The 12,904-nt window shown below is 39.7% G+C and overlaps 1 protein-coding gene across 7 annotated transcripts in view; it reads left to right on the top strand.

Annotated features, from left to right (window-relative positions):
- The window catches only part of ACACA (acetyl-CoA carboxylase alpha), a 287,918-nt gene that overhangs the window by 170,259 nt on the left and 104,755 nt on the right, over positions 1–12,904 (top strand). For all 7 annotated transcript variants that reach the window (XM_018064168.1, XM_018064170.1, XM_018064174.1 and 4 more), the window contains 5 exons: positions 321–464; positions 1,198–1,294; positions 2,374–2,481; positions 7,375–7,431; positions 7,679–7,723. In XM_018064168.1, the coding sequence (XP_017919657.1) occupies positions 321–464; positions 1,198–1,294; positions 2,374–2,481; positions 7,375–7,431; positions 7,679–7,723 (451 nt within the window). The remainder of the gene's footprint in view (positions 1–320; positions 465–1,197; positions 1,295–2,373; positions 2,482–7,374; positions 7,432–7,678; positions 7,724–12,904) is intronic.

Below are 12,904 nucleotides of genomic sequence, written 5' to 3'. Positions count from 1 at the left end.
TTCACCCCTATGTGCTCTTCATTCACTAGATATGTCTTGATGTCAGTGTGTGAAAACCGCCATGTTATTATTCCTTAGGTTTTTACTTGGAGAAATTTACAGGGTGGTAAAAATACTGTTTGTGTGGAGGGAAAATCCCAAGGCAAGGGTTAATGTGAGTCTAGTAATATGGGCTTCTCCATAGTGGGTCAGAAACCAAGCCTGCGCTCTGCCCCCTGACCCTGTCTCACCTCTCTCCCCGCTCCGTCTCTCTGTTGTGGCTCTCCCAGTCCTTGCTCCTACCCTCCTTGTCTAACACACTCGGTTGAATTACCATTTAGAATGTCCTTCTCCTCCAACCTCAACCACTACGGCATGACTCACGTAGCCAGTGTCAGCGACGTGCTGCTGGACAACGCGTTCACTCCGCCGTGTCAGCGGATGGGCGGGATGGTCTCTTTTCGGACCTTTGAAGATTTTGTCAGGTAAGGCATCTCAGATTTCTGTGGAGTGAATAGAGGCTCCCAGATTAGCCGCAAGCCAGCTAAGGAGATGTAGCCCTCGCTGGTACATGCCCCGGGAGGGGCATCTGTCCTTCCTTTCCGCTCTCCCGAGCAGACCCTACAAGCCTCTACTTATTATATGGGTCTGGTCAGAAAAAAAGGAACAAACAAAAACCATCTTTTCCTCAATAGCTAGTAGAAGAAGCTGTCTGCTCTGTGATGAGTGAAATGCCAGGAGAAATTAAGCACAGCACTAGAGTGAGCCCCACCAGAGACGACGCATCTTTTGATTAAATGCATTCAGCATCTATCTCTTGATGTATACTGGTGCATTACCCTAGGGGGAGGGGTAATTACATTGGTCTGTCACTGCTCTAGTCCCAGGCTCTTTCTGTTACTTTAAGACCGATGATGACAGCAATGCTTGTAGCTTACATATGAAAAACAAACAAAAACCACAACAGAAAAGCTTGGGCTTGTTCTTTTTTTAAAATAGAAAATATATATGGTTTATGAAAGTTTACACCATCCGTCCTCCTAATTTCTGCCACATGACAGAAATTCTGCACGCCCTCTCTAGCCACTGGTGATTCTGTTCAGTTGACTGCTAAGCACGCGGTAGGACAGATGATTCTTTTAGACGGAGCTGGCCTGCCACTTCAGGTTTCTGCCCCTTTTCATGGTGGGTGTTTCTTTGGTATTTGGTATATTTCAGGATCTTTGATGAAGTGATGGGCTGCTTCTGTGATTCCCCACCCCAAAGCCCGACATTCCCTGAGGCAGGTCACACGTCTCTGTATGATGAAGACAAGGTACGGTGTCCCCTTTGGGAGAATGCTTTGCCTCTTCAGATACGGAACTTGTACTGTATATTCTCTCTCTCTTAAACATTTATTTATTTAAACTTTTTATCTTTTTGGCTGCAGTGGGTCTTAGTTGTGGCATGTGGGCTTAGGTGCTCCGAGGCCTATAGGATCTTAGTTCCCCAACCAGGGATCAAACCCACGTTCCCTGCATTGCAAGGTGGATTCTAAACCACTGAACCACCAGGGAAGTCCCCTGTGTACTCTCTTTATTATTATTACTTAATTGTATATACCTCATTTAAGTATTTTTGGAAACAGAACATAAATTCTAACCTAAAAACAAAAATAACTGAATTAACCATGGAATCCATAGTGTAGAATGAACTCGGCTGTATGCTCTGCAGCTGCCTCTGGGTCTCTGAATATTGCTTCAAAGACTTGAGCTCTGGTTGCTTTAACTCTTGATCATGGATGGCTTGTATGTTTGCAGAGCAGTGATTTTGTATTTTCAATGAATGGTGGGCTTCAGGTAGCAGAAGAAAATAGGCATTTTGTTTAAAATTTTGTCCTTCTATTAAACCCTTCTTTCCATTTCTCAGTAAACACTTGGTCCTGGTTTTTCCCTACCAGGTTATTTTCCCATAATGGTTTGATCCTTCCTCTGTTTGACAAATTGTTAGGAAATAATAGGAAAAAAAAAAAAAAACATGGGAATATGTTCAGATAGCTTCTTTTCCTCCTTTTCCTTTACATTATCTGAAGAAATGTTGCAAATGGTTTCATTCCCATTTTATCGGTGAAAAGGTTGAGACAATGGTCTTCAAGTTGATAGCAAGTTAAGATTTGGGGCCACCTCTAATTAATGCCTTTGCCGCCTTATTGTTTAAAAGTTAGGTGGCTTTAATCTCCATTGTGGGTGTTGGCAATGGTTTCATTTTCTTATTCGTACAAGTGGGCAACCCAAAAATATTCTGGGAAGGGGGGGCATGTCTCTTTTCCTAGTATCCTACCAAGTACTGTAACTTTTCTCTGCCCCCGTCTTAGCTAGCCTCCTGAGTGCTTTGTGTCATATTCTTGGGTTACAGGTCCCCAGGGATGAACCAATTCACATTTTGAATGTGGCTATCAAAACAGACTGTGACATCGAGGATGACAGTCTAGCAGCTATGTTCCGAGAGTTTACCCAGCAAAACGTAAGTCTTCATGTGGATGGACACTGGCGATGGCCCCTTTCCTGCAGCCTGTGTGACATATCCATCCTTTTCTCAATTGCTATTTATAAGGCCTTATCACTGATAATGGCTGTGTCTTTGACATAGTTCTGCCTCTAGGGATAAAATTCCAAAGGGATTTAATAGTTTGAAATATATATCATTTTTATGTCAAGAAGTATAGAACTTAAATATTCAAAATGTTTTAAGGAAGAGAAGTTATATTGCTGGATCTTTTCCAGAGCTCCAGTCTTGAACCTCACCTGCTGAACTTCCTCTGATGACTTAACCACACATGTCGAGGCCCAAGCTCCCCTCATGCTCCCTCTATGTCTTTCCCTCTCAGCCCTGAAAATATCAGTTATAGTTCCATCCTCCTTTCAATTTTATGTCACCTGGGTATCTTGTGTTGACATCACGCTCCATAGTCAAGGCCTGAATTCCCATCATTTTCCTTCACATCTTCTGATTCTCACATCCCCCACCAAAAAACTAAACAGGAACAAAAATAACCTCAAGTAGCCAAGCCCTTTGTCCCCAGTCATTCAGAAATCATTGACTTCTTTCTCTGGTTTGCAGTTCCCTTATTCTACCCCTCCCTCCCTGCCCGTTCCTTCCTCCTTTCGCTTCCAACCCCCTTCTTTTCAGTTTTTTAATTCCCACTACCATCTCTCTAGTTTAGACCCCTCCTCACCTCATTCCTGAGTCATCGTGACAGGTTTACTTCTGATCCTCACACGTCCCCTCCAGATAGTCTCCATTCTACTGGCTGGCACAAAAATAAATGTCCACGGTGCCCCCTTGCACTCAACGGTGATTCTCTCTACCTTCCGGACACCTCCTTGCCTTACTGTTTAACATTAGCCTATTAATGAAGGCCCACAGTCTAGCCTTTGCTGTTCCGTGAGAAGACCCAGGTCTTTGTCTCATCTACCTTGTCTGCGTGCTCTCTTCAACTCCCCTTATCTGGAATGCTTTCTACTTTTTTTCCTTCTTCCTTCCCTCCTTCCTCTCTCTCCCTCCCCCTTTCTATCTAAACCCTGCTTGTTTTAAGAACTGTCTCCAATTTTCCCTCTTTTATGAGGGCTTCTCTGTGTAGCCTTAACTAAGATGTATTTTCCTCCCTTGGATTTCTAGTTGGTCAGTAATACTTTTAATTTTGAAAGACCATCTGTATAAATTTTTTAACTTATTAACACCTTACTACAATCCCATGGGGTTAGATTAATCGGGAATTATTCCAACTATACATGTGGGGAAAAGCTCAAGCTCAGAGAGGTTAAGGCCCTTTAATCACCAGCTGGTAGGTGATAGAGAAAAAAAACTAGAGTTTAAGGCTTTTATACCAGCTCTAGGGGGCACAGATCTAGGTACTTTAATAAACAATACATTCAGATGCTTGTAGTCTAAGGTTCAAAATGATTGTCTGTGCTGTATGATAGATGCCAATGTACCCTTCCTCAGCTGCCCTTCCCTACCACGTGTGCTCTCTGAATGGAAAGCATCTAGCCCATAGTGCTTGTCATAAGGAACTCAATAGTTTTTTTTATTTTTTGGCCACACCTGGTGGCATGTGGGATATTAGTTCCCCAACCAGGGATTGAACCCACATCCACTGCATTGGAAACATGGCATCTTAACCACTGGACCATCAGTGATGTCCGATAGATTTTTTAAAATCCAACAGTGTAAATAATTAGTGCCATAGGTGTTCACATCCTGTCATGCTAATGGTCAATACCTAGGAAAAGATGGTAATTTGTGCTTAATGTGTGTCCTAGCATTTTCCCCACGATGCTTTCGCAGCACGTGAACTGGAATGCGGGGCTGTAGTGCGGAAAGGTCCTTCCAGAGAAGTCAAAGTCGGAGGCCATGCCTGGGAATTTTTCTCTGGAGGAGAAATCTGCCTCCTGTCTTGCCTTTGACTTGTGCGTCATTGCATAAAATTGACCTGAGACCAGTGGCCAGGGAGTCGGGGAGAGTCCTAGTATTGTGCTTGGCTGCTGGTGCTGGTGCTTGGTGAAGTAATCTGTCAGTTTCTTCCCAGGTTTTGAGCACTAATTCCCCACATTTGATTGTTTCAGCCTCCACTTAGGCTTTTTATTACAATCAGATCAAAGTGTTGTATGTTAGCACACACTGATTTAAAGAGGCAGTTTCTCCATTTTCACTATGTTTATTTGTAACATTAAGTGATGATAAGAAATTTTCTTTTTTCCTTGACTGGCCTTGTAAACTGAGGCACAGAGAAACCCAGAATCTTTGCCTGTGGCTGTTCAGTAGGGCAAGGGTAGACTACGTCAACAGTCCAAGAGAAGCTATGTGTCACGTACCGTGCTCATCCAGGAATATTGAACATTTTCACCTACTTGTTTTGAAAAAAAAAAAATAAAAGGAAACAAAAACAGTTTAAAAAAAATGCTGAAGTGATAACTAGTTTTGTTTTTCACTTCATAATCATGCTTCTAGCAGTTTAGAAAAAATTTTTTTTTAAAGCACACATTAAACTATCAAATAGGTTGATCCAAATTGTCCAAATAATCTTCTAGTCCCAGCATGTCTTTTTTTCTCTCATAGAAATTAGGATCATATATTTGTAAATGACTTGTGGAGGAGATTGAAGCAGTCAGTGTAAATGGAGTTTCTCCAGGTGCTGACGCCTAATCGCTGGGTAATAGCTGTGGACTTGCTGTGAGCCCCGCATTATTACAATGTAATCAGAATCCTGTTGCTCTGCTGTTATTGTTAGCCACTTGTGGAATTTTTAAAGCAATAACAATTTTGATTTTAAATCATGGCATTATTAAAGTTATTTTCTTCCCTTGCCGGAACATAGCTATTGATGCTTATCTTCGAAGGAGTTGGCTGTAGTGGAATTCTTTGTTGGTGTCAGAAGAAATGTTTCTATACCTTGGCATACAGAATCAGAGAACCACCACTGCCACACCCCACCTTATTATTCCTCCCTTTTCTCCTCTTCTCCCTCCCCTTCTCCCGCCATCCCTTCCTCCTCCCTTTTTCCCTTCTTTCCTCCCTTTCTTTTCTTATTATAGTATCAACACTTGGTTATTTACACTAGTGAGTACGATGCCCATACCAATCATTTTTAAATGTAGTGAAGCCAAAATTTATTTATATTTGATCTAGGAATTTATTATTAGGAAATTAATTTTTTCTACTTTTGCTTATGCTGTTGATTAGTTTTGTTACTAAAAATTGCCCTAATAAAAATGGAAAAATAAGAGGAAATGGCCCAGGGATGTGCTTATTTATAGGGGCAGCCAGTTTGGATTTAAAATATATATATTACCAAGAAAGTTAAGAATTGGTTTATGAATATATTTCTCAGTTAGAGTTAAGCAAAGTGTATGATCAAAGTAAAATCCGGATGTGAGTTGTGAAAGTCGGCATAGTTTTTCTGTTGGTGTTATTCATGTATGTTTTCAGGTCATCCAACAAGTGGGATTGCTTTTCTGCTTGTTGCCGGGTAGCCCCTCTTTATTAGGGACCTTTAAGAGCATCTCTTTTACTTAGTTCATTTATCTGTTGCTTTGTCCCTGCCTTTTGAGATGAGTGAGCAGGACAGACTATAGGAAGGCTTAGAGCCCAAGGCCCAAGACTCACAGAAGGAACTGTTTTGAAACTGCTAGTCTCTGTTGACTTCTCTTTTTTTTGTTTTAACATTTTTTTTTTACCATGGTGTTTTTGTCATTTTATTTATTTTTAATTGAAGGATAATTACAGTATCGGTTTCTGCCATACCTCAGCATAGATCAGCCATAGGTACACATGTCCGCTCCCTCTAGAGCCTCTCTCCCACCTCCCACCCCAGCCCATATCGTCTTATTTTTATTTATTTATTTGTTTATTTTTTAGGCCATGCCTTGAGGCATGTAGGGTTTCCCTGGTGGCTCAGACTAAAGAAGCTGCCTGTAATGCAGGAGACCCGGATTCAATCCCTGGGTTGCAAAGATCCCCTGAAGAAGGGAACAGCAACCCACTCCAGTATTCTTGCCTGAAGAAAAACCATGGACAGAGGAACCTGGCAGGCTCTAGTGCTTGGGGTTGCAAAGAGTCGAATACAACTGAGTGTCTTACACACACACATGAGGCATGTGGAATCTTAGTACCCCAACCAGGGATCAAACCCGTGCCCCTGTTTTGGGAGTGTGGAGTCTTAACCACTGCCTTCCAAGGAAGTCCCTGTTGACTTCTAATATACTGCTTGCCTATGCCAAGCAGAAATATGAATAATCACTGAATTTAAATGCCCATTAGACATTGTTTTTAACAACTTTTAAACAGAATCCTTTTAAAAATGCCTCCCTATAAAATAAGGAGGAAATGTTTTAGAATTAATAAGGTTAGAATTTGTTAGGTTGAATTCCAGGAATACTGTATCAGATGATAGGTGATGTCTATAGTCTAAATAACAATTTAGGATTTAAGTTTCCTGTTTTGTGGAAGTTTCTTATTTTTCCTCTACCTGATTTCATTTAGCTTCTGTATCAGTCTTGTTCTTCATATTTCAATACATGCCCAACAGTGCAGTTTCTGTAAGCAGAAAATGTGTTACTGTCTACCTTGATATGTATGAGTCCTTAGAGAATTTAGATGACCCCATATGACCCTTTCTCCTCCACAGAGTTCTCTTCCCATTTCATCCAGATCAATATATAAAACCTATTCTGTAAGACTCATTCCAAGAAGCCAGGTTGAGACTTATTTATTTGCAAGTTTGAAGGTGCCAAGTCAAGATACAGATATCCAAAAAGAATGCTTAGCCCAATCAGGGCCTTCTGAGGACTGAATAGGCTAACATTTAGGATGAATGGAGGTCTCATGTATCTTCTGTTTTTACGTGTTTGTTTGTAGAAAGCTACCCTGGTTGAACATGGGATCCGACGCCTTACTTTCCTGGTTGCACAAAAGGTATTGGCATGTGAATTATGTACCTCTGTAATACTTCTTATGATGCTTCTAGAACTTTAAAAGTGAAAAATGGGATTATAACCATACACTTACTTGTAGAATTTATGTAAAGGAATAACTGTTTCAGTATAAATTTAATCAAGAAAACCATTAGTTTGTCATCTCCTTTTACTCAGTTCTTTTAAAATTTTATTTCTAATTGCCTCCTGCTTTTTTTTTCCCTTCCTTTATGTCTTTCATTTGCAAGGATTTCAGGAAACAGGTCAACTATGAAGTGGATCAGAGATTTCATGTAAGTAAGAGAAACCGTGATGAAAGATCACTTACTGTTTTATCTGTTAGCTGCTGGTTATTTTTAGAAGGGCTGGTCTGATATTTGGTCCCTCTACTTTGAAAAAGTATTAGAATGGGTATTCAGGTCTTCTACAGAGGATTCAGACTAAAGGGTCCCCCCCACTTTTTTCCCCATATAATGAATTCTCAGTGTATCTCTGAGAAATAGTTAAGAGTGAGCACATGCATTTATCCAAATGAATAAGGTAGAAGCAGGCGCTAACTAGTAATTTCTTCTGTGCACACAGTGAATCAGTAATCAAAGACTGCCACTCGTACTTGAGGTCTTGACTTCTACCGAAGATAGATTCAGATTCTATTACTGAGATCTGCCAGTTCTGAAGAACAGTCATTTATTATTTAAAATGCCTTAACAGAGCCCAAGTTAGTGTTTTTGTCTTATGTTAATTCCACCAGGAAGAAAGAAATAAAAATTAAGTTGCTGATTCTCCCATGTAACCAAATTGACTATTAATATTTATGAGTTTTAAATTTTTACTGAAAAATGTGAATAAAGAGAACTCACTAAATAACCTGGTATCTGAACCATGGTGTATTTGTGTATGAGCATACTGAGTATCATTATAGCAGAGAGGTCAAAAATCCAGTTTGCAGTCAGGATGTCATTTTCTCAAAGGGCTGAATGTCGTCAAAATATTTCTTTAAAAATTCCTCCTGATATGGTGAAGTAAGATTCCAAAGGATATTTACGAAGTCTTAGTGTTTCTGATGAGAATTTTATTTTGTTTTTAGCAATCAAGATAATTAAGTTAGTTTTCAAGCCCTGCTCACTTGTTTGTAATGAAGGTAGCACTTGGGATGCTGGAAAGGACTTCCTAAACTCAAAGACCTGTGTGTGGGTGGGTTTTATTGCCCCTTTGTTTGTTAGGTCTCTTAACACTTGACATTCTATTTTCCATTCCACAGTTCACCTTGTTGGTCTAGTCTATAGAGAAACAGGAGAGCCTAGCCTGCAGGCTAAAGAGCTAGGATTTTCTGAAATGCTTTAGGAAATGTTGTGGACTCCACAATTCCCCTGTGTTATTGATGTCAGGAAATCAAGCAGAGTGCAGATATATATCAATCAATAACTGTAGATAGGAGACAGGAGGCAGTGGAGAAGTCTGAGGAGCTTAAAGAGAACCCCGGGGCTTTAGGAAGAAAAATCAGGAGCTTAGAGAATAAAATTGATACTTGGGGATAGAGTATGAGAATCTGCAAATAAATACTGTGGCTGGTAGATGCTGATCAGAACTCAGGTAGACATGCCAGAGCCAGGCCCTGGATTTAGAAAAAGTATCGGGCGAGGTTCTTAAGCGCTAATCTAATTTGTTCTTTCATCACTGATTTTGGAATATATTTTATTCTGAGGAGTAACACTGAATTTGTGCAATTGTTTTCCTTTTTCCTTAGAGTCTTCATGTCTATTGCATACTAACTGGTTTTCTATAATCAGCATTCTATGATAAAACCCTCCACTGAATTTTTTGTTAAAGGCCAAAGCAATTAATTGTCACGGACTTTTTTTGGGACACTTTCTTATCATTGAATCTACATCTTGTCCTAGAAAACATCTAACAGCTTTAAAACATTTTTTTTCACCCTGCTCTCTTAATATTTCCAGATTTCAGTTGAATAGAGACATGTATAAGCAAGATCTGCTTGGAAATGAGCCCAGCAGGTGGTCTTCCCGATCATTCATTGTCCAGTTTCCATTTATAGTGGCATGAAGTGGGAAATCAGTTCAATTGTCCAGTGACTTGATCTGTCATAAGTGTAGTAAACGTAGCTTTAGGATGCAGAGAACATGAAGGTTCAGGTATGGACTGGATTTTCCCTGAAGAATTGGGTGGCAGAGGAGTTGGGGTGTTTTTATGTTAGGCCCCTGAGGCATGATTAGCCATTACGCAGCGGGCAAGGGTGACTATTACTGAACTCTGGCCAGGATCTGCCATAGCCAGGAAGCCCTGGCAGGAGTTGTACGAATCCGGGGCTCACCATCATGCTGCTGCTCTGAGCTCCTCCGCTGGTGGTGGCTTGAAGGACGCTTGGCCTCTGTCATGTCATCCGACGTGCGCTTGCCCCTAGTTAGTGTGGTGTGAAAAAGAGGAAGCTTTCCGGGAGCGTTAGCGATGAATCCCTTGATCTCTCCGGCTTCCTGGTAATCAACTGTTATGTATGCAGCCTCCCCTGCTCTACACTGTAAAATCCCCACATTATTGAGTAGAAGAGGAGACACGTGCGGGAGGGGGCAAGGAGAGGAGGAAGGTTACCATGTTTGGTTCAAGAACAACATGACTGTTGTGGAAGGAGGCAGCCATTCTGTTCCATAGGCGTCATCTCGTGGGCTGCTTCAGGACCAGAACATTGTCGGGTGGAGGTTCCTAGAGAGTGTGGATATTAGGTGTTTATTCACATGGCAGCAAAGGCTGGAATTATTTCCAATATTGTTTCATCAACACAGTCCCCGGAGATCTGTCCACCAGAATGTCTGCTGTTGCCTAAGTGTCTTGGCTCTACATGGAGACCATTCTTCTGAGCAGGCAGTAGTCACCAACATTAAGGAGTCTTGGTGTTTGAGTCTGTTTCCATAATCATCTAATTAAAGCAAATACCCATAATGGGACTGTGACTATCAATGCTTAACATTGATATTTAAATAGGAAGTTTGAGGAAAAGCAAGTCTATCCTTGTAAATATCTTCTTCATATTAAAAAAAAAAAATTGAGGCCTTGAAAGCAAAAGAAGACTCTGAATTTCTATATTAAGTTGCTGTTCTCCAGTTTTAGGGAGTACTAAGTCTCTGTTCGTTTCATGCATATTCAGATCTAGAATTCCAAAAAGTGCGGCAGAAGATGCTGTTTAATTCTAACATAAGTCGTATACTTTAAGAAGCTTTGCATATTTTTTTTCCAGCAAAGTTTTGTTAAGGATGCTAAAATGCGTGTTTCTCAGATCTTTTCTTATACTTGGCTGCCCAAACAGAGCATTAGGTCCAGAAACCATGATGAGATTCAAAATCAGATTTCCACCTGTAGTTTCCTTTTGTTTCTTGTTTGTAAGATTTCGTGAGATTTTAAAAAATTCTGCTATAAATCACCTAGGAGATAATTGCAGTTTTACTGATTTTTATGTGAGTGACTCCCACTTTAAATGTTTTGGATTGTTTTTGCCTGAAGGAAGAGCCCACTATCGAAAACTGTTATCATGGTTAGTAGTTCATTTCTTTAAAAAAAAATTGATATGTCAATTATATCTCAATAAAGCTAGGAAAAAATTGGCAGTTCTGTTAGCTAGTGGATCAACTATTAGTTTTTCAGGAGGTTTGGTTTGAGTTTTTGTTTTAATTACAGCCTATATAATTAGTTCTCAGCATGTTGAGGTAAAAGAGAATTGCACCAGCAAGCTTCCCATTTCTTCATCTCATTAGGTTCTTAACACGATTATTAGTATCATAATCAGCTATGATGTTTTCTGATGCAGGTTTTCACATTCTCTGATTTGCAGGGTGTCTTGATTGGCTAATTTAGGCAAATTATTTTGATTGTCTTGATGATGGTTGGCTGATTAGAACACAGCAGGGGTATAATTTCTTCCAGAGAAACGTTGCATTCTTTTGTTTTTTGGTACCAGAACACTAAGAGGGTTTTTCTTTGTGTACATTCAATTATGATATTTGCCCATAACACTAGTAGAATGCCTAGAAAGCAATTACATTAGTGACGGAATAAGCTTGAATGCCGTTAGTGGAAAAATTGGCTGTATGAGGATGTGGTAGGATGAAGGAATTTACTGAAACTATAATCAGACTTTGGGATTTCTTCTTTTCTGTGTTTTCTGTATTTTTGTGACTTTTGAGTGAAAAAAAAAATGCAATTTTCTACAAAAGTCTTTCCCTGACTTAGAGAATTGCTCATTAATCCTGGTTTACCATTGCATGGAATTTTGTGCCATCTCCTATTCTGAATGCTTTGTGCTTAGTGAGGACCTCACTGTGGAACTAAAAATTTATTCAAAAGTTTAAGAACATTTGTTCACGTCGTCTCATCTTTTGCATAAATGGTATACTAAGTAACTATTTTAGGTAACGAATTAATTAAATTTAAGGAGGAATTGAAGAGTATGTGATTAAAAGATTGTATCATTACTTTCCTTGACTGTTCTTTCAGAAAAATCTCATGGAAGGACTTTGTTACCCCTCTTTTTTGACTCATGTTACTTTTTAGCTAATGCTCTGAAAGCCATACCTCTTGAGAATAAAACCAAAACTAGACTGTATCAAGCCTGGAGCATGAAATCTACTGACAATTTGGCTCAACATCTTCCTGCTTAACCTTGAAGTCATCCCCATGCTCTTCACTGTCGTTCAGGGGAATTAGAGAATTATTTAGGACAAAACATCATCAGTAAAAGATCAGTGCTGTGTAAAATCCACTTTCAAAGGGCTTTTGAAGACCCACGCCTGGACAAGTGGTTTGCTGGCCTTGCTAAACAAGCTCCTAGAAGCTGTTTTCCAGTTAAAATGCCAAGGAAAATGTAACAAGATTTATTAACTGAGCAAGTTCTAGTTAAAGTGAAGTGTAAGACCTATGGAAAGTATTCAAGAAGTTTTCCATAAATTTAAGAACCATGAATTTTGCCTTTTTTTTTTTTTTTGGCTTTTTTTCCCTTAAAGCCTTAATTTCATTTTCTGGGGTTTTTGGTTTTTGTCTCAGAAACAAACATGTTCTTGAAAGAGAAGTCCTCTAAATAAGGAATTTGGACTAAAAAGAAGAATAGATAGGTAACATCCTATACTTGCTAGGTAGAGATGAAATGGCATGGGCTCTAATGTTAGACCCAAGTTCACCTTCCAGGGTCATAATAATTGGGATTGACATATATACACTAACAATACTATGTATGAAACGGATAACTAATGAGAACCTACTCTGTAGCACAGGGAACTCTCCTCAGTGCTCTGTGCTGAACTAAATGGGAAGGAATTCCAAAAAAGAGGGGATATATGTATATGTGCAACTGATTCACTTTGCCATACAGTAGAAACTAACACAATATTGCATAGCAACTATACAACAATAAAAACTTTAAAAAAAAAAAAAAAGGGGCAGTACTCTTCTAGAGAGGTTGTTGAGAGCAT

Source organism: Capra hircus, chromosome 19 (genome assembly GCF_001704415.2).
Source record: "Capra hircus breed San Clemente chromosome 19, ASM170441v1, whole genome shotgun sequence".
Classification (NCBI taxonomy): domain Eukaryota; kingdom Metazoa; phylum Chordata; class Mammalia; order Artiodactyla; family Bovidae; genus Capra; species Capra hircus.
This window is presented reverse-complemented; position numbering and strand designations above follow the sequence as displayed.